Genomic DNA, 21517 nt, shown 5'->3' with positions numbered 1-21517 from the left:
GAAGACCAACCACATCCATTCTATGACGACATTCATGAATGTCGCTCTGAACGATCCATTCTAACCGAGAGAGAGAGAGAGAGAACGCTGACAAACTCTCCATCAGAACAAAACTCTCCAACACGAATCCCGACGACACATGAGCGTAAATATATATTGATATTACAATTGTTCCCGAATGAGTGAGCCTTCAATTGTTAATATTAATGAACTCTGTGTAACTTCTCAACTTACCGTTTTATGACCCATTGTCTAACAGACCAGCCATGCTTGTTAGCCAGTAGGGCACATTCCCCTACCAATCCTGTGTGAAGATAATTACTGTTTGTATGTTTTCTGTTAATTACTTAGTGTAGTAAATAAATGATTTTAAGACAATTGATGTATGGATGATTTTAGTAAAGACTGGGTTCGTGCAGATAACCAAGAATTACAACTTTCATGATGAGACTGAAACAACATACGGGTTAAGATTGACTGCTATTGATGTAAAATATTACTAAGTATTTTAAGAGTTTATTCAGAGGATAACAGCTCTATAAACGTTCTTCTGTGGTTCCCCGACTTTCTAGTTAATTACATTTACATGATTAGCTTAATCAGGTAATATCAATTACAGAGAAATAATTTTATAAGTTAGCATGTCATATCACTTAATCCGGCATAGCCAAAGACACGACATATATGGTGCCCCCGTGTGAGGACTCAAACTAAAATGCACGTTGGCTCATTTTGATAATACATATATGGAGCCCCCGTGCGAGGAATCTAAGATAGAATTGGACTTTGCTGTGAAATTCTATATATCAATTGTGCAAACAGAATTGTACAAACAGCCTGCTATCTAAACAAAGTGATTGTGCATTTTCCATTGAGAGAAGCTATTTAAAATAGCCCCGGTCTTATATCGATAGCAGTGAGGAATAAATTCCAGTTTTAGTCCGTTAGGCCAAACGGTACTATTTCTGTCGGTAAATATTAACTTCTAGAGTAAGGTTAGAATTTAGAAGTTAACTGTCCGGTAACCGAGCCGAATAATTTGCCTACCGCACTAGGACAGTGTGGGCAGACCGTATGCGTATCTGTATTTTAGTACCGTGTCGCTCCGGTCAGCAGAAACGCTAGCAGAATATGCTGAATGGGGTTAAGGTGAGACGTCACTAGAAAACCCACCCTTTCCATAAGTGAAAGGATCCTATTTTGGTGCTTGGAAGGATACTTCTGAACCAAGTAGCAATAGCTTAGCATTACGGGCAAGCTAACAGAGAGGGAACATTTCCTCTCTCCGTACCACGTTTAAAATTCATCCGTAGCGCGACGGAAGTCCGACCTTTGTACTTCCGTTTAAATTTCATCATTCTGCACCCTGGTGGTGAAGAATTGCCAGCACATCTCTAGGGGAAATTCAAACGTGGAGCACGGGATATGACGTCTCATTCAATTTAACTAACAAGTGAAATTGCCAGATTTACCTTTTCAAGTGGATCTTTTTAAAAAATATCCAAAATTGATTGGGCGTCCATAATGAGACATGATTAACTTTTTCCAAACTTAACTTAGATGAAGCAAGGCTCTCAGGTTAATTGAAAGTTAATTCCCAGATAGCCTATACAGGTTTGATATATCATAAATAGATTAATCAGTAAAATCTGCTTTAGCAAGGCACAGTCAGTAAAACCCATTACTGACGGGAGTGAATCCCATGTGGCTTCGGCCTTAAGGGAAAGTATAGTGGTGAATGTACCCTAAACATTTAAACTACATTACTGTTAGGATAACTCCGCAATCTGAATTGCTTGGGTATCATTGCCTCATTCAATTTATTTAGTTAAATTGTCGAACATACCTTTCTAGGTTCTTCCAACTGAATGAGACAACTTAAACTTTGCATATTAACCTTGATGAAGCAACCTCTCAGGTAATTCAAAGTTAATTCCCAGATAGCCTATACAGGTTTGATATATCCTAAATAGATTAATCAGTAAAATCTGCTTTAGCAAGGCACAGTCAGTAAAACCCCTTTACTGACGCTCAGCCCAGGTAGGAGCGTACCCTAGTGGTGAAGGGTCCCAACATTTGACCTTCGGTTTACACTTATGATATCCAATCAATGGAGATTGTAGGAACCAATCGTCTCATTCAATTTAATAAGTTAAATTGTCGAACATACCTTTCTAGGTTCTTCCAATTAAATGAGACAACTTAAACTTTGCATATTAACCTGGATGAAGCAAACTCTCAGGTAATTCAAGTTTAATACCCAGACAGCCTACCCAGGTAGGACTAATCATTGGCATTGATTAATTCAATTTGCTTTTGCAAATTCATTCACGCCCAACTTCCACAGTACTGTACAGTACTGATGGTTCATTAACGTCTATAAATAGATTAAAATCGTCTTTGCAGCTCCCCACGTTCCAAAACCAAATTTTGGAAAATTAGGAAAAACATTTTTCCTTTCAAATGTTCTAATAATGTGCAAGCTATCAGAGGGGGTGGTCCCCACTCGCCCGCTAATTAGTGAACCTCCACCCGTAAATGGATTGATCTCTGACCTCAGCAGCGATAACAACCCTAATTATGCCATTAGTGGAAAAGCAGACAACAATGTTTTCCAAAATCAACCATCGGGTGCAGGCCTCGTAAAGGTTCTCTCCAGTCTAGCTCTGATGTCTTGCCATCCGAGATTGCCATCTGTCCAATACCGCAGTGCACAGCTGAAGCACGAGCAGGTAATGGTAGACATAAAGGGACAGGTGGAGAGAACCGGGAAACCAATGACCAAGGCAGACAAGGGAAAAATTCTGCTAGCTATGGAACTGCGTTCGAAAACTGAACAATTAAATGTAATTGCAAAAACGTATGACGATGAACAAGCACAAGCTCTTCAACAAATCGTTTTCTACAGGAACAAAATCATAGGCTACAGGAACAACTCGATTTAGCCAAAACTAAATACGATGATGTCCACGCCAAACTAGATAAATCTGAAGAGTTATCTACAAACAGGAGCGCTCAACTTGACAACATGCATGCTGTTTTGTTGAATGTTACTCAAAATAACACGGTGCTCCTCAAAGCGCTGCAGACCAAAGACGATCAGTTAATGAACACAATGACAAAGTTGGATGATAAATCAGCAGAACTTATTGAAGTCGCTGACCAAATGAATGATGAGAGAACTCAGGTGATGAGGTTGGAAATATTGATTTCTAAGCAAGCAGAGGAAATATCATCACTGAATCTCTCGCTCCGTACTCAAGACCTCTATCTGCAAACCATGACAGATAAGTTTGAGACCGAAAGGAGCAGGTGTGACACTCACGTGTCCAAAATCAGTACTCTAAGCGCTCAAGTGGACTCTGCAATGCAGCAGAATTCCACCCTTAGGTACCATCTGGAGGAAATCCAGAATGGTACCGCTCTACAGCGCGACTTCCCATCCAAGCAACCGGAGCCCTGTACTCACAGGAGTGAAGACAATAGGTTTCAGACATTGCCTCCCTCATGTGTCCCTCAGTCTTCTCCTCTTTGCCCTTCGGCACTGAGTTATATGGCGCCTCTTGGCCAACAACAACAAGGCTTGGCTTCCTCTCTTGGCCTTTCGGCCCCAATCTCTCCACAGGATGAAGCCAACCCTCTCCGCCCGCTTGGCGCGGAATACCTTGACAAACTCGTCAAGAATTTCCCCACCTTTGACCCCATTCCAGGTCAGCCAAACGATACTGAGACGTTCCTAGCTGACATAGAGGATGCGTTGGATGGCTACCCGAACGCTACAGGTTCTGACAGGGTTTACCTGTTGAAGCGAACGTCAAATAGATACGTGACAAGGTTCATTCGTCTACAACAGCAACACGTGCTAAATGACTACACTAAACTTGCCACAGCTTTGAAATTAGAATTCAGTGGTTCTGCGACTCGCAAACACGATAGCTCACTGGCTAACACCGTCAAACAAGCTCGGAACGAACACCCACAAGCTTACTATCATAGGCTTCGTTCAGCTTACTTTGGCCTACTCACAGAAACAGGAATGGAAGAGCTTTTACCATTCAAACAAATGTTTCTGTCGAACATGTATCCCACCTTCATTACCTACTTGGGCCCTGCCGCCCACGTTGGCTTGCCTATCTTACAACTCAGAGAGCTTGCAAGCACAGCTTTTGAGGCATCAAAAGTTCACAACGCTAAGAGCCCTGACCACTCAGTTTTGAAGTTTAACCAGGAGCACTGACTCCAGTTAGAGGGTGCATTATCAGGTATTGGAGCGTCGACAGATGACGCACAACAACAGTTTCTACCACGAAACCACGATTCCAATAACCTCCGCGGTCGAAATAACTGTAAAGTACGTAGCCATGAACATGACTACCGCTACAATCGACCCGTTCGCTACGTTCCTGCACCCAACCCACAAAAAGTGTCAGAGCACAAGGGTAACAAAGGGTTGAAGGACGATCAAAACGTAGACCAATGTTCTCCAGAAGTCCCACTACGGGAAGAACTTAAGCGAGAACAATTTGAGAAAAGGGTAAAAGATAAGTCACAAGGAATAGACGGGGAATTACCGGACACCAGGTCCGCAGGAATTAACACCCATAGCAAGGACGTTAAAGTTCAAATTTCTCCCGCTCTCATTCAAGACCCTATCCAGGGCCCGCTTGATCAAGAAACAAGCCCCCGGGCTTTGTCTATAGACTCTGATACAAAAGTTGCGAAGATAAAGGTCAAACGCTTCGTTAAAGCCAAGCCCACTCAAAATCGGAAAAGTCAATCTGCTTCCATCTTGAACAGACATGGCACATCACGTCGTTGCGAACGACCACTCCACTTTGTGGGGAATATGTCCACTAACCACGAATCTAAACGGCCATACCTGGAAACAGTCCTGGAGGACTGCTTAGCTTGTCATGCGCTAATTGATTCGGGTGCGACAATATCACTCATCTCTCAAACATTGTTTGATGATCTCAAAAGGGCTTTGAAGCCAACTAAACGTTGGTTAAAAGTGGAACGATGCGACACTAAACTTCGAGGGGTCACTCAGACTACCTCGCCTCTCACATTGAGAGTCATGCTGAAACTACACTTCCAGGACGTATCGCTCGTTCACCCTGTGTATGTTACCAGCCTCGAAACTGTAACCCTCCTACTTGGAGCAGACTTGATGGATCGGTTACTCCCATTGATGGATTGGAAAACCAACCAGGTATGGTCACAGGCCACAGTGCCTTCTCCACTGACCACACTGTCTTCCCCTAACGCTAGCTGCAACGCAGTCCTTCACTAGGGGTATCTGTCGAAAGCACCCCTTGGGAAAAAGACGTTTAGAAACCTCTTGGTACAAAATCCGATCCATGGAGATATTACGATATCTCGACACATTCCATCAGCCAACCTGATTGACCATTCTTTTCATGATTTCGAGCCAGCTGTCTCTGTGAATGAGCAACTTCCCTCCTTCTTGCAGTCGTGCAATACGGTAGTTGAGATGAACTTCTCTTGCCCTTTGGACACTTCCGCAAGCACTGCGGCCGTCCCAGCAAGAAAAACATCGATGCGCATAGTATACTCTGCTTCCGATGATACACCTTCCGCTTTGTTGGGGACTGTCACCCCTTACAATGACACTAATGGCGTCAGTCCAGCAACTGACCCGATGACTCCCACTGGTGAAACACTTTGCAATATCACAGACCGATATCCTCGTCTCAGTTCGCAGGTAATGAAGAGGTTGCCACACGCGGACGCGGTGGGGACTGACATGCCTCGACAGCCACTGAGCGTTTTGAAGCACAAACACCAGGAGATTTGGTTGAAAGGTTACAGCCATTCTCATAACAACGCGGCCGCTGAAAGCTCGTACGTAGGGTCCGATCTTCTTGTTTGCGCATCGGGCACCAACACCACCCGCTGGTGGGGGGGTCCCGAGGCACAAAGGGGGGGAATAGTAGCCCAGACCCATGATGAGCCTCATCGAGGCCGGTGGGGGGGTCAAGACTACGGACAACACCGTACGAGGCCGCCAGAGCATAAATCAAATCTAGTTGTAAACTCTCCTATGAGAACAGTGAGGAGCAGACAGGCCCCTAGACGGGGATTATCTTAGAACACATCTAAGATAGTACTGAGGTGTACCACACTGGTCGTAAAGGAAGTCCAGTGGACTTGTCCACCTCCAAAACAAATGGCATCAGTAATCATTCTTTGCCATGTGTAGGTTCAACTACCATACAACTAGTAAAATGCTCCAATCATGTGTTCCGGTAGATAATATTTCAGAATAAATCGGTAGGATAACTGGTCCCCTTGAGTACCAGTACCAATACTAGCAACAGTCAGTCCAGCTACAATCAGTAAGAAGGTTAGCGATTTAACCAATCAAATTACCATTGACAACAGCGACATAGGAGTCACTCAGAGTGCAAAACGTGGAGGGGAATCTCCAGTGCACTCTTCCAATGGTTAACACACATGCCACTAATAAATAGGACCCTCCATTCAGGAGGAAAATTATTAGAAGTCATGAACCATGATCACACCACGTATGACTGGTCCAATACTTAAAGAGTACTTCCGTCGTGAGGTTAGCTCCTCCGTGGATAACATAGCTATGAAATAGACTTCATACCTATCGCCACTACAAAAGTGGAAGAAACAGTGACTTGTAGAAAAACTACTACAGACTCCCTTGACACCAATTCTGACTGACCTCCAGGCATTGACCTGAAAATTACCTGACTACGTCAGACTCATTCTGAACAAGTTGTAATCTGCCCGGATACTTGGTTTTCTTCCCTTGACATGCGCGCTTGTGTAAGCAGAAGCGCACATGCACAACGGAACATCCAATTAGGATTTATGCTAGGATCACTTAAGGGCCCAAGCAATATACCAGCCTTAGTAAAGTTGAACATTTACTTCTAGGCCTTTGACTCTACAGCACTCACCAGTTTTCTTCCCAGAAGTCCATAGGTCATCCCTGTAGACTGCCCAAAACTAGTGCATTACAGCTGTAGACTTATCATATAGTTATCAACTTAGGATAGCGCCTAAGCAACACACCAAGTAGGAAAACCCTAGATATGGCATTAGAGACAATGCCATGATAATCATTTTGCCAGAACATTGGACTTATATAGAATACAGTCCAATTAGATGATTTTTTTTTTTTGTGTGAGAACTATATTTTGTATATTTTTGTTTTGTTTATGCTTTCATTCCTTTTCGGTTCAGTTCCTTTGACACATAGGAAGTGATAGAGCCATAAACAAAGTCCCCATACAACCATCACTTAGTGCCACAACGCCGCTCATTGGGGAATGAATGTAATCATATATATTTCATGAGTGTGTGTGCGTTGTTAACATCTGCCTAAGTTACTGCCCAGATCTTCCAGTCTGGACGACGGGTCCGGAACGGCGACCCCAAATCCGGACACCCACAACCTATCCTTGTGGCGGCATGCCCGCTGTCAGAGAGACTACCAAGGTAAACCACCAGAGGGGGGGGGCCGCAACGGCGATCAACAACCAGGACATCCCCTGGCCCTCCCTGGGGTACTTTACAGCTTCCAGGGAACCTACCAAGGTACGCCACTAGAGGAGACCGCATCGGCGATCACCAACCGGACCTCAACTGCCCATCCTTGTGGTGGACGGCTCCGCTTTCAGAGAGCCTACCAAGTTCAACCACCAGAGAGGACTGCAACGATGATCTACCAATGGGACATCACGTGGTCATGATTTTATGTTGATTTGTAACTTGCAGGATAAACAAGATCCAAACCACCAGGGGGGGTATGTCATGACGTTGGCCTCTTTGGGTACAGGAAGGACAGTTGACCCCCTCCCCTTTGTACCATCACCCAACCTACCTTCCCCCCCAACCCAGGGTTGTAAAAATTCCAAGAGGAGAATCTACTACAACATGTTTCATAGAGAGACAAAGGAAATTCTTCCAACTCATAGAATTGGAGAACCTAGCGACATGTGTGTTCTGGAGAAGATATGGAAGATTGATGAAGACTCCAGCTACGAACTGATCCGCTTGGTACAATTTTGTGATACTCAGAAGAGACAATATAGCCATATTACCCTAAAACGGTCTACATGATAGCCTCAGCGATGAGACTGAATCCACATGGGTGTATACAATGTATTATTAAGGATAAAGCTATTTGTAATACATTGAGATGCTATGTACTGATGTTAATGTGATAGAATTATATTTCTGTAACCAAGTCTAGCTCAGTCATAGGCACGCCCCCAGGGACACATACAGGACCAGGCGTCATTTGACAAGCCTGTTCTCTGGGTACTATAAAAGACCCCCTGATTTACATTTCTACAGACCAGGCCTACACTCCATCGTGAGTTTGGCCCAGAGGTTTGACCAGCCAAGTACTCTACTGAAAGTGAACTATACCACGTGGTTAACTTTTACTATCGAGACCGACAGAATAAGAACAAGTCTTTGATATTAATTATTAGTCTGCAGCTAAGTAAATTATATCATCGAACGCGAAGACCAACCACATCCATTCTATGACGACATTCATGAATGTCGCTCTGAACGATCCATTCTAACCGAGAGAGAGAGAGAGAACGCTGACAAACTCTCCATCAGAACAAAACTCTCCAACACGAATCCCGACGACACATGAGCGTAAATATATATTGATATTACAATTGTTCCCGAATGAGTGAGCCTTCAATTGTTAATATTAATGAACTCTGTGTAACTTCTCAACTTACCGTTTTATGACCCATTGTCTAACAGACCAGCCATGCTTGTTAGCCAGTAGGGCACATTCCCCTACCAATCCTGTGTGACGATAATTACTGTTTGTATGTTTTCTGTTAATTACTTAGTGTAGTAAATAAATGATTTTAAGACAATTGATGTATGGATGATTTTAGTAAAGACTGGGTTCGTGCAGATAACCAAGAATTACAACTTTCATGATGAGACTGAAACAACATACGGGTTAAGATTGACTGCTATTGATGTAAAATATTACTAAGTATTTTAAGAGTTTATTCAGAGGATAACAGCTCTATAAACGTTCTTCTGTGGTGCCCCGACTTTCTAGTTAATTACATTTACATGATTAGCTTAATCAGGTAATATCAATTACAGAGAAATAATTTTATAAGTTAGCATGTCATATCACTTAATCCGGCATAGCCAAAGACACGACACTCCCTTCCTTCCCCTCTGTCCCTCCCTTTCTTCCCCCCTGTCCCTCCCTTCCTTCCCCCTGTCCCTTCCTTCCTTCCCCCCTGTCCCTTCCTTCCTTCCCCTCTGTCCCTCCCTTCCTTCCCCCCTGTCCCTCCCTTCCTTCCCCTCTGTCCCTCCCTTCCTTCCCCTCTGTCCCTCCCTTCCTTCCCCTCTGTCCCTCCCTCCCTTCCCCTCTGTCCCTCCCTTCCTTCCCCTCTGTCCCTCCCTTCCTTCCCCTCTGTCCCTCCCTTCCTTCCCCTCTGTCCCTCCCTTCCTTCCCCTCTGTCCCTCCCTTCTTCCCCTCTGTCCCTCCCTTCCTTCCCCTCTGTCCCTCCCTTCCTTCCCCTCTGTCCCTCCCTTCCTTCCCCTCTGTCCCTCCCTTCCTTCCCCTCTGTCCCTCCCTTCCTTCCCCTCTGTCCCTCCCTTCCTTCCCCTGTGTCCCTCCCTTACTTCCCCCCTGTCCCTCCCTTACTTCCCCCCTGTCCCTCCCTTACTTCCCCCCTGTCCCTTCCTTCCTTCCCCCCTGTCCCTCCCTTACTTCCCCCCTGTCCCTTCCTTCCTTCCCCTCTGTCCCTCCCTTCCTTCCCCTCTGTCCCTCTCTCACTCCCTCGTCATTATGTAACAAGCAAGTAATGCAGTACTGCATCTTCTTCTCTCACTCCATCTCCCTCAGTCATCTCCAATCTGTCACCTTTAGAAAAACCCAGTGCTCCCACCCCCACCCCCAAAACACTTTCTCTTTCAGAGCTCGTTCCAGAGGTAGCCCTAAACCTCAACTCCCCCTTACAAGTTAGGATCAGTCATGACTTATCAATGGATTGTGAAAAACTAGTCAAATGACTCTAGCTGTGTCTCTGCTCTGTATCACTCTATTCTAAGTAGAAGTTCCTACACAAAAACATCCATTATCTTCTCCCTCAATCCCTCCCCAGGTCCAGGACAAGTCGTTCATCCTGTGCATAGTGAACATCCAGCCAGAGATCCCTGTGAAACACCTGAAGAACCTGAACACTGCTCCCAGCTCCAAGCTGCTCTATCACCGACTGGACCTGCTGGGTCAGCCCAGCTCCTGTCTGCACTTCAAACAGCTGGCCACTGTCGGTAAGACCTGAGGCCATGTAGGCAATGACTGTGAGAGAGGAACTAGGCTTGAGGCAGAGATTTTAGAGCTTTATATTTAGTCTCTATTTTCCTCTCTGTCTCTCTCTCTGTCAGAGAGTCCTACAGTGATGCTGTCTGCAGGGAGTTTCTCCTCGCCCTACGAACACCTGAGCCAACCAGAGACCAAACGCATGGTGGAACACTACACTGCCTACCTCAGTGATAACACACGCCTCATAGCCAACCCTGGACTCAAGGTACACACACTCACACAATCACATTTGACAGTCATTAACACAGAGAAGCCAAACTAATATCAAACACGTATCTTCTGGAAAGACTTGTGAGCCAAACCACACTAGCTAACGCCACCAAAAGAAAGACACCGAACTGCCCCTCAAGTCTCTTAGCGCCACTGCCTTCTTTGTCTTTTAGGAGAAGCTAGAGAAAAGCTCCATGTTTTCAGCAGCTTGTGTGCACAGCATTTTTAGCCCCTCTCTGTATGTGGTGAGAGAGTGTGGGAGAGACTGAGATACTCTGTATGTGGTGAGAGAGTGTGGGAGAGACTGAGAGACTCTGTACGTGGTGGGAGAGTGGTGGAGAGACTGAGACTCTGTACGTGGTGAGAGAGTGGGGGAGAGACTGAGAGACTCTGTATGTGGTGGGGGAGAGACTGAGAGACTCTGTACGTGGTGAGAGACTGAGAGACTCTGTACATGGTGAGAGAGTGTGGGAGAGACTGAGAGACTCTGTACGTGGTGAGAGAGTGGGGGAGAGACTGAGAGACTCTGTACATGGTGAGAGAGTGTGGGAGAGACTGAGAGACTCTGTATGTGGTGAGAGAGTGGGGGAGAGACTACGTGGTGAGAGAGTGGGGGAGAGACTGAGAGACTCTGTACATGGTGAGAGAGTGGGGGAGAGACTGAGAGACTCTGTACGTGGTGAGAGAGTGGGGGAGAGACTGAGAGACTCTGTACATGGTGAGAGAGTGGGGGAGAGACTGAGAGACTCTGTACGTGGTGAGAGAGTGGGGGAGAGACTGAGAGACTCTGTACGTGGTGAGAGAGTGTGGGAGAGACTGAGAGACTCTGTACGTGGTGAGAGAGTGTGGGAGAGACTGAGAGACTCTGTACGTGGTGAGAGAGTGGGGGAGAGACTGAGAGACTCTGTATGTGGTGAGAGAGTGGTGGAGAGACTGAGAGACTCTGTATGTGGTGAGAGAGTGGGGGAGAGACTGAGAGACTCTGTACGTGGTGAGAGAGTGGGGGAGAGACTACGTGGTGAGAGAGTGGGGGAGAGACTGAGAGACTCTGTACGTGGTGAGAGAGTGGGGGAGAGACTGAGAGACTCTGTATGTGGTGAGAGAGTGGGGGAGAGACTGAGAGACTCTGTACGTGGTGAGAGAGTGGGGGAGAGACAGAGACTCTCTGTACGTGGTGAGAGAGTGGGGGAAAGACTGAGAGACTCTGTACGTGGTGAGAGAGTGTGGGAGAGACTGAGAGACTCTGTATGTGGTGAGAGAGTGGGGGAGAGACTACGTGGTGAGAGAGTGGGGGAGAGACTGAGAGACTCTGTATGTGGTGAGAGACTGAGAGACTCTGTACGTGGTGAGAGACTGAGAGACTCTGTACGTGGTGAGAGAGTGGGGGAGAGACTGAGAGACTCTGTACGTGGTGAGAGAGTGGGGGAGAGACTGAGAGACTCTGTACATGGTGAGAGAGTAGGGGAGAGACTGAGAGACTCTGTACGTGGTGAGAGAGTGGGGGAGAGACTGAGAGACTCTGTACATGGTGAGAGAGTGGGGGAGAGACTGAGAGACTCTGTACGTGGTGAGAGAGTGGTGGAGAGACTGAGAGACTCTCTGTACGTGGTGAGAGAGTGGGGGAGAGACTGAGAGACTCTGTATGTGGTGAGAGAGTGGGGGAGAGACTGAGAGACTCTCTGTACGTGGTGAGAGAGTGGGGGAGAGACTGAGAGACTCTTTGTACGTGGTGAGAGAGTGGTGGAGAGACAGACTGTATGTGGTGGAGAGACTGAGAGACTCTGTACGTGGTGAGAGAGTGGGGGAGAGACTCTGTACGTGGTGAGAGACTGAGAGACTATGTACGTGGTGAGAGAGTGGGGGAGAGACTGAGAGACTCTGTGGTGAGAGAGTGGGGGAGAGACTGAGAGACTCTGTACGTGGTGAGAGAGTGGTGGAGAGACTGAGAGACTCTGTACGTGGTGAGAGAGTGGTGGAGAGACTGAGACTCTGTACGTGGTGAGAGAGTGGGGGAGAGACTGAGAGACTCTCTGTACGTGGTGAGAGAGTGGGGGAGAGACTGAGAGACTCTGTATGTGGTGAGAGAGTGGGGGAGAGACTGAGAGACTCTGTACGTGGTGAGAGAGTGGGGGAGAGACTGAGAGACTCTGTACGTGGTGAGAGACTCTGTACGTGGTGAGAGAGTGGGGGAGAGACTGAGAGACTCTGTACGTGGTGAGAGAGTGGGGGAGAGACTGAGAGACTGTACGTGGTGAGAGAGTGGGGGAGAGACTGAGAGACTCTGTATGTGGTGAGAGAGTGGGGGAGAGACTGAGAGACTCTGTATGTGGTGAGAAAGTGGGGGAGAGACTGAGAGACTCTGTATTTGGTGAGAGAGTGGGGGAGAGACTGAGAGACTCTGTACGTGGTGAGAGACTGAGAGACTCTGTACGTGGTGAGAGAGTGGGGGAGAGACTGAGAGACTCTGTACGTGGTGAGAGACTGAGAGACTCTGTACATGGTGAGAGAGTAGGGGAGAGACTGAGAGACTCTGTACGTGGTGAGAGAGTGGGGGAGAGACTGAGAGACTCTGTACATGGTGAGAGAGTGGGGGAGAGACTGAGAGACTCTGTACATGGTGAGAGAGTGGGGGAGAGACTGAGAGACTCTGTACGTGGTGAGAGAGTGGTGGAGAGACTGAGAGACTCTCTGTACGTGGTGAGAGAGTGGGGGAGAGACTGAGAGACTCTGTATGTGGTGAGAGAGTGGGGGAGAGACTGAGAGACTCTCTGTACGTGGTGAGAGAGTGGGGGAGAGACTGAGAGACTCTGTATGTGGTGAGAGAGTGGGGGAGAGACTGAGAGACTCTCTGTACGTGGTGAGAGAGTGGTGGAGAGACTGAGACTGTATGTGGTGGAGAGACTGAGAGACTCTGTATGTGGTGAGAGAGTGGGGGAGAGACTGAGAGACTCTCTGTACATGGTGAGAGAGTGGGGGAGAGACTGAGAGACTCTGTATGTGGTGAGAGAGTGGGGGAGAGACTGAGAGACTCTGTACGTGGTGAGAGAGTGGGGGAGAGACTCTGTACGTGGTGAGAGAGTGGTGGAGAGACTGAGAGACTCTGTACGTGGTGAGAGAGTGGTGGAGAGACAGAGACTCTGTATGTGGTGAGAGAGTGGGGGTGAGACTGAGAGACTCTGTATGTGGTGAGAGAGTGGTGGAGAGACTGAGAGACTCTGTACGTGGTGAGAGAGTGGTGGAGAGACTGTATGTGGTGAGAGAGATCCTGAACTGGGCCTACCTTACATGAAAGAGAGAGCTCAACTCCTCTTCTGTGTCTATATCGCTCTCTCCCTCTAGTCGTCGGTCAGGAACGAGGTGATGGCGACCAGTCACGTCACAGATGAATGGATGACACTCATGGAGATGAGTAGCCTCAACTGCTACATTGTGCGCCGTTACATAGCAACGCCCAATGGAGTGCTTCGGATTTACCCCGGCTCACTCATGGACAAAGCCTTCGATCCGACCCGGAGACAATGGTGAGGTTTATTTAGGGGTTGTGGGGGGGTAGTTCCAGACTCCTAGAGAGGGATGGGAAGTTGAGTCCTGCTCTAGTGTTTTGGCCCGGTTCTCATAGCTTTCTGTTTACGGCTGGAATGATTCACTTTCTATGGAACAGTCTTAGTTCTACTAAATCCTTCATGACACTTTTCATTTTGAACGACAGTCTGGAGTAGTCAGATATATTTTAGTATAAATGTTTCAGTCAATATCTGTTAAATATTTTTCCCAGCCTTTAGTTAGTAGACAGTATCCACATGTATTGTCGTGGAATTAGCATGTTGTGTCAAGGCGTTTGTTTCCCATCACACTTACCATGCTCTCTAACCCCTGACCCAAACAGGTACCAGCACGCAGTGGCGAACCCTGGCCTCATCACCTTCACCGGGCCATACCTGGACGTGGGTGGGGCCGGATACGTGGTCACCATCAGCCACACCATCCACACCTCCAGGTACTGTAGGAGGACAAACACACCATCTTCCTCACCATCCACACCTCCAGGTACTGTAGGAGGACAAACACACCATCCACACCTCCAGGTACTGTAGGAGGACAAACACACCATCCACACCTCCAGGTACTGTAGGAGGACAAACACACCATCTTCCTCACCTTCCACACCTCCAGGTACTGTAGGAGGACAAACACACCATCTTCCTCACCTTCCACACCTCCAGGTACTGTAGGAGGACAAACACACCATCCACACCTCCAGGTACTGTAGGAGGACAAACACACCATCTTCCTCACCATCCACACCTCCAGGTACTGTAGGAGGACAAACACACCATCTTCCTCACCTTCCACACCTCCAGGTACTGTAGGAGGACAAACACACCATCCACACCTCCAGGTACTGTAGGAGGACAAATACACCATCTTCCTCACCTTCCACACCTCCAGGTACTGTAGGAGGACAAACACACCATCCACACCTCCAGGTACTGTAGGAGGACAAACACACCATCTTCCTCACCATCCACACCTCCAGGTACTGTAGGAGGACAAACACACCATCTTCCACACCATCCACACCTCCAGGTACTGTAGGAGGACAAACACACCATCTTCCTCACCATCCACACCTCCAGGTACTGTAGGAGGACAAACACACCATCTTCCTCACCATCCACACCTCCAGGTACTGTAGGAGGACAAACACACCATCTTCCTCACCATCCACACCTCCAGGTACTGTAGGAGGACAAACACACCATCTTCCTCACCATACACACCTCCAGGTACTGTAGGAGGACAAACACACCATCTTCCACACCTCCAGGTACTGTAGGAGGACAAACACACCATCTTCCTCACCATCCACACCTCCAGGTACTGTAGGAGGACAAACACACCATCTTCCTCACCATCCACACCTCCAGGTACTGTAGGAGGACAAACACACCATCTTCCTCACCTTCCACACCTCCAGGTACTGTAGGAGGACAAACACACCACCTTCCACACCTCCAGGTACTGTAGGAGGACAAACACACCATCTTCCTCACCTTCCACACCTCCAGGTACTGTAGGAGGACAAACACACCATCTTCCACACCATCCACACCTCCAGGTACTGTAGGAGGACAAACACACCATCCACACCTCCAGGTACTGTAGGAGGACAAACACACCATCTTCCTCACCTTCCACACCTCCAGGTACTGTAGGAGGACAAACACACCATCCACACCTCCAGGTACTGTAGGAGGACAAACACACCATCTTCCACACCATCCACACCTCCAGGTACTGTAGGAGGACAAACACACCATCTTCCTCACCATCCACACCTCCAGGTACTGTAGGAGGACAAACACACCATCTTCCTCACCTTGCACACCTCCAGGTACTGTAGGAGGACAAACACACCATCTTCCTCACCATCCACACCTCCAGGTACTGTAGGAGGACAAACACACCATCTTCCTCACCATCCACACCTCCAGGTACTGTAGGAGGACAAACACACCATCTTCCACACCATCCACACCTCCAAGTACTGTAGGAGGACAAACACACCATCTTCCTCACCATCCACACCTCCAGGTACTGTAGGAGGACAAACACACCATCTTCCTCACCATCCACACCTCCAGGTACTGTAGGAGGACAAACACACCATCTTCCTCACCATCCACACCTCCAGGTACTGTAGGAGGACAAACACACCATCTTCCTCACCATCCACACCTCCAGGTACTGTAGGAGGACAAACACACCATCTTCCTCACCTTCCACACCTCCAGGTACTGTAGGAGGACAAACACACCATCTTCCACACCATCCACACCTCCAGGTACTGTAGGAGGACAAACACACCATCCACACCTCCAGGTACTGTAGGAGGACAAACACACCATCTTCCTCACCTTCCACACCTCCAGGTACTGTAGGAGGACAAACACACCATCCACACCTCCAGGTACTGTAGGAGGACAAACACACCATCTTCCTCACCATCCACACCTCCAGGTACTGTAGGAGGACAAACACACCATCTTCCTCACCTTCCACACCTCCAGGTACTGTAGGAGGACAAACACACCATCCACACCTCCAGGTACTGTAGGAGGACAAACACACCATCTTCCTCACCATCCACACCTCCAGGTACTGTAGGAGGACAAACACACCATCTTCCACACCATCCACACCTCCAGGTACTGTAGGAGGACAAACACACCATCTTCCTCACCATCCACACCTCCAGGTACTGTAGGAAGACAAACACACCATCTTCCTCACCATCCACACATCCAGGTACTGTAGGAGGACAAACACACCATCTTCCTCACCATCCACACCTCCAGGTACTGTAGGAGGACAAACACACCATCTTCCACACCTCCAGGTACTGTAGGAGGACAAACACACCATCTTCCTCACCATCCACACCTCCAGGTACTGTAGGAGGACAAACACACCATCTTCCTCACCATCCACACCTCCAGGTACTGTAGGAGGACAAACACACCATCTTCCTCACCTTCCACACCTCCAGGTACTGTAGGAGGACAAACACACCATCCACACCTCCAGGTACTGTAGGAGGACAAACAACCATCTTCCTCACCTTCCACACCTCCAGGTACTGTAGGAGGACAAACACACCATCCACACCTCCAGGTACTGTAGGAGGACAAACACACCATCTTCCTCACCATCCACACCTCCAGGTACTGTAGGAGGACAAACACACCATCCACACCTCCAGGTACTGTAGGAGGACAAACACACCATCTTCCTCACCTTCCACACCTCCAGGTACTGTAGGAGGACAAACACACCATCCACACCTCCAGGTACTGTAGGAGGACAAACACACCATCTTCCTCACCATCCACACCTCCAGGTACTGTAGGAGGACAAACACACCATCTTCCTCACCTTCCACACCTCCAGGTACTGTAGGAGGACAAACACACCATCCACACCTCCAGGTACTGTAGGAGGACAAACACACCATCTTCCTCACCATCCACACCTCCAGGTACTGTAGGAGGACAAACACACCATCTTCCACACCATCCACACCTCCAGGTACTGTAGGAGGACAAACACACCATCTTCCTCACCATCCACACCTCCAGGTACTGTAGGAGGACAAACACACCATCTTCCTCACCATCCACACCTCCAGGTACTGTAGGAGGACAAACACACCATCTTCCTCACCATCCACACCTCCAGGTACTGTAGGACGACAAACACACCATCTTCCACACCTCCAGGTACTGTAGGAGGACAAACACACCATCTTCCTCACCATCCACACCTCCAGGTACTGTAGGAGGACAAACACACCATCTTCCTCACCATCCACACCTCCAGGTACTGTAGGAGGACAAACACACCATCTTCCTCACCTTCCACACCTCCAGGTACTGTAGGAGGACAAACACACCATCCACACCTCCAGGTACTGTAGGAGGACAAACACACCATCTTCCTCACCTTCCACACCTCCAGGTACTGTAGGAGGACAAACACACCATCCACACCTCCAGGTACTGTAGGAGGACAAACACACCATCTTCCTCACCATCCACACCTCCAGGTACTGTAGGAGGACAAACACACCATCTTCCTCACCATCCACACCTCCAGGTACTGTAGGAGGACAAACACACCATCCACACCTCCAGGTACTGTAGGAGGACAAACACACCATCTTCCTCACCATCCACACCTCCAGGTACTGTAGGAGGACAAACACACCATCTTCCTCACCTTCCACACCTCCAGGTACTGTAGGAGGACAAACACACCATCCACACCTCCAGGTACTGTAGGAGGACAAACACACCATCTTCCTCACCTTCCACACCTCCAGGTACTGTAGGAGGACAAACACACCATCTTCCTCACCATCCACACCTACAGGTAGGAGGGGTCAAGGGTCAACCACAGTCCCAGGCTCTGATTGGAAGAAACCCAGTTGGACTGGACTGTATCTATGTCACACAGAGGTATGGTGATACACCAGTCTAGTTACCAGGGCAACCTGATAAACACTTTGAGATTTTCATTTGGGACTGTTGAATTTGAAACGTTCTGTTTCTTTAGTATTTTTAATGATACGATACTATGCTCTTCTATTTTTTCATAACTGGCCGTTTAGCAGCCACTTTTATCCAAAACGACTTAATCATGCGTGCATACATTCATCGTACGGGTGGCCGCAGTAGGACTCAAACCCCCGACCGAGCCACATAATACCATTTTCACAAGCAATACATAGAACAAAACAGGAAGAAGTAGTGGGAAATAGACAGACTAATGTTCCTATTTAGTCTGTGATCTGAATGTGTAGTGGCCCTGGCAGTCTGCTGCTTGTGCCTGCTGACTACTGTTACAACATTACTGGTTCATCTCAGAGGAGGCTGTAGACGGGAGGCAATCACCAACAACTGGAACACACAGGCTGTGGATTAAGATACAATACACACACACACACAGCTCTGATAAGGCAGGCTCAGTGTGTTGGTGTTGGTTCTGCCCCGGTGAGCATGTCCTGTGGCGTCTGTAGTATACCGAGACTCTGCTCTCAAATAGGGCTCCCAAGAGCTTCAAGCACATGGTTTTCGGAATAGGTTTGCATGCACAAGCAGGGAAGGTAGCTAGAGAATATGAGATGTGTACTGTTGAATAATGTTCTCTCCTCTCTCTGTGTAGTTCTCAGATGGCCTCAGGGTATGCAGTAGCAGTAATGGGGATAGACTTCACACTGCGTTACTTCTACAAGGTTCTGCTGGACCTGCTACCCATCTGCAATCAGGACAAGGGCAACAAGATCCGGTACGTCTTTCATTGAGGCTCCTTCTCTCTTGTTACAGGCCTTTTGACTGTTCCTCATAGGGATCCTGAAGGATGACCCACTGAGGTTTTTAAGACTCTCTGAATCTAATTTGAATGGCACATTCACCTAGTCCTCCAACATCCCAGCATGCCCTCTGCTAAGTGGGAGAAAACTTCCCTGAGTCTCTCTCTTTGGTATCTGTTGTGGTCCACAAATGAACTTTATTCTGGTTACAAAGAGGGTGAGAGGGAGAAACTGATTATAATTACATTTCAGAAAAATCCTGTTATGCTAGATGCTGCTGCTACATTCTCTCTCTCTTTTCGGTCTCCCTTTCCACCCCTACTCTCCCCTCCCTCCCTCCTTCCAGTTTCTCCCTCTCCCCCTGCCTGCCTCCCTCTCTCTCCCCCTTCTCTCCAATCCTCTCCCCCTTTCTTTCTCTCACTCTTTACCCTGTCTCCCTCTCTCTCTCTGTCCGAGAGTCTTCAGTGTTCAGTGGTTCATGTTAAACAGGAGGAAGGGCATGGTGGGTTGGGGTTGAATGGTTTTCTATCCTGCAGGTTGGGGTAATATGGAGCTCAGGTGTGACACTACACAGAGCTGATCTGGAGCCTGGCCCATCTGGTGTTCTTAACACTCAGAATTTGCTCTCTCTAACACCACCCCTTGTCTCTCCTGACTTAACACTGCTCTCTTTGCCCTCCATGTCCACTGTAATCGCTCTGGCTCTTTCCCCTCTTTCCCTCTCTCTCCCCTTTCCACAGAAAGTCTGAAGTTCGAGTTCTATTGTGTTTAAATCTGATGGATTTCAGTGGGCATGTGTATTTGATTTAAGTGTATTAAGTGAAATTGATTGTACTGTTCCATAAAATGAATAATACGTCAACTGTATTTTCTCTCTCTCTCTCGCTTTCTCTCTCTCGCTTTCTCTCTCTCTGTCTCTCTCTCTCTCTCTATCACTTTCTCTCTGTCTCTCTCTCGCTTTCTCTCTGTCTCTCTCTCTCTCTCGCTTTCTCTCCGTCTCTCTCTCGCTTTCTCTCTGTCACTCTCCCTGTCTCTCTCTCCGTCGCACTCTCTCTGTCTGTCTCTCTCTCTGTCGCTATCTCCCTCGCTCTCTGTCGCTTTCTCGCTGTCTATTTCTCTCTCTCTCTCTCTAGGTGTTTTATCATGGAGGACAGGGGTTACTTGGTGGCCCACCCCACCCTCATCGACCCTAAAGGTCACGCTCCAGCCGAGCGGCAGCACATCACACACAAGGAACCTCTGGTGGCCAACGACATCCTGAACCATCCTAACTTTGTCAAGAAGAACTTGTGCAACAGCTTCAGCGACCGAACAGTCCAACGTTTCTACAAGTTCAACACCAGCATCATTGTGAGTAGGGGCTCAGAGAAAATACAAATTCCATCTAGACACCGTTGCCTTAGAGCACACAAAAAACTATACATACCTCAGCCTAAACATCAGCACCACAGGTAACTTCCACAAAGCTGTGAACGATCTGAGAGACGGGCCTTCTATGCCATCAAAAGGAACATAAAATTTGACATCCTAATTAGGATCTGGCTAAAAATACTTGAATCAGTTATAGAACCCATTTCCCTTTATGGTTGTGAGGTCTGGGGCCCGCTCACCAACCAAGAATTCACAAAATGGGACGAACACCAAATTGAGACTCTGCATGCAGAATTCTGCAAAAATATCCTCAGTATACAACGTAAAATACCAAATAATGCATGCAGAGCAGAATTAGGCTGATACCCGCTAATTATCAAAATCCATAAAAGAGACGTTAAATTCTACAACCACCTAAAAGGAAGCGATTCCCAAACCTTCCATAACAAAGCCATCACCTACAGAGAGATGAACCTGGAGAAGAGTCTCCTAAGCAAGCTGGTCCTGGGGCTCTGTTCACAAACACACCCCACAGAGCCCCAGGACAGCAACACAATTAGACCCAACCAAATCATGAAAAAACAAAAAGATAATTACTTGACACATTGGAAAGCTTTTACAAAAAAACAGAGCAAACTAGAATGCTATTTGGCTCTAAACAGAGAGTACACAGTGGCAGAATCCCT

General features: G+C 47.8%; 1 protein-coding gene and 1 long non-coding RNA gene across 3 annotated transcripts in view; both read left to right on the top strand.

Annotated features, from left to right (window-relative positions):
* Window positions 1–21517, top strand: part of cachd1 (cache domain containing 1) — a 61647-nt gene that overhangs the window by 26468 nt on the left and 13662 nt on the right. The window contains exons 9-14 of the mRNA XM_029707975.1: window positions 10158–10326; window positions 10441–10583; window positions 13928–14109; window positions 14475–14585; window positions 19313–19435; window positions 20594–20810. Of these exons, the coding sequence (XP_029563835.1) occupies window positions 10158–10326; window positions 10441–10583; window positions 13928–14109; window positions 14475–14585; window positions 19313–19435; window positions 20594–20810 (945 nt within the window). The remainder of the gene's footprint in view (window positions 1–10157; window positions 10327–10440; window positions 10584–13927; window positions 14110–14474; window positions 14586–19312; window positions 19436–20593; window positions 20811–21517) is intronic.
* LOC115158723 (uncharacterized) lies at window positions 16589–19079 on the top strand. Of its 2 annotated transcripts, none has more exons than XR_003868714.1 (3): window positions 16589–16609; window positions 16989–17727; window positions 17869–19079. It is a non-coding gene; the product is annotated as an uncharacterized LOC115158723 (long non-coding RNA). The 2 variants fall into 2 exon arrangements; XR_003868713.1 differs by lacking the exon at window positions 16589–16609 and adding an exon at window positions 16887–16947.

This window comes from Salmo trutta, chromosome 22, assembly GCF_901001165.1.
Source record: "Salmo trutta chromosome 22, fSalTru1.1, whole genome shotgun sequence".
Taxonomy (NCBI): Eukaryota; Metazoa; Chordata; class Actinopteri; order Salmoniformes; family Salmonidae; genus Salmo; species Salmo trutta.
Note: the sequence above shows the minus strand (reverse complement) of the source record. Positions and strands in the feature narration are given on the sequence as shown.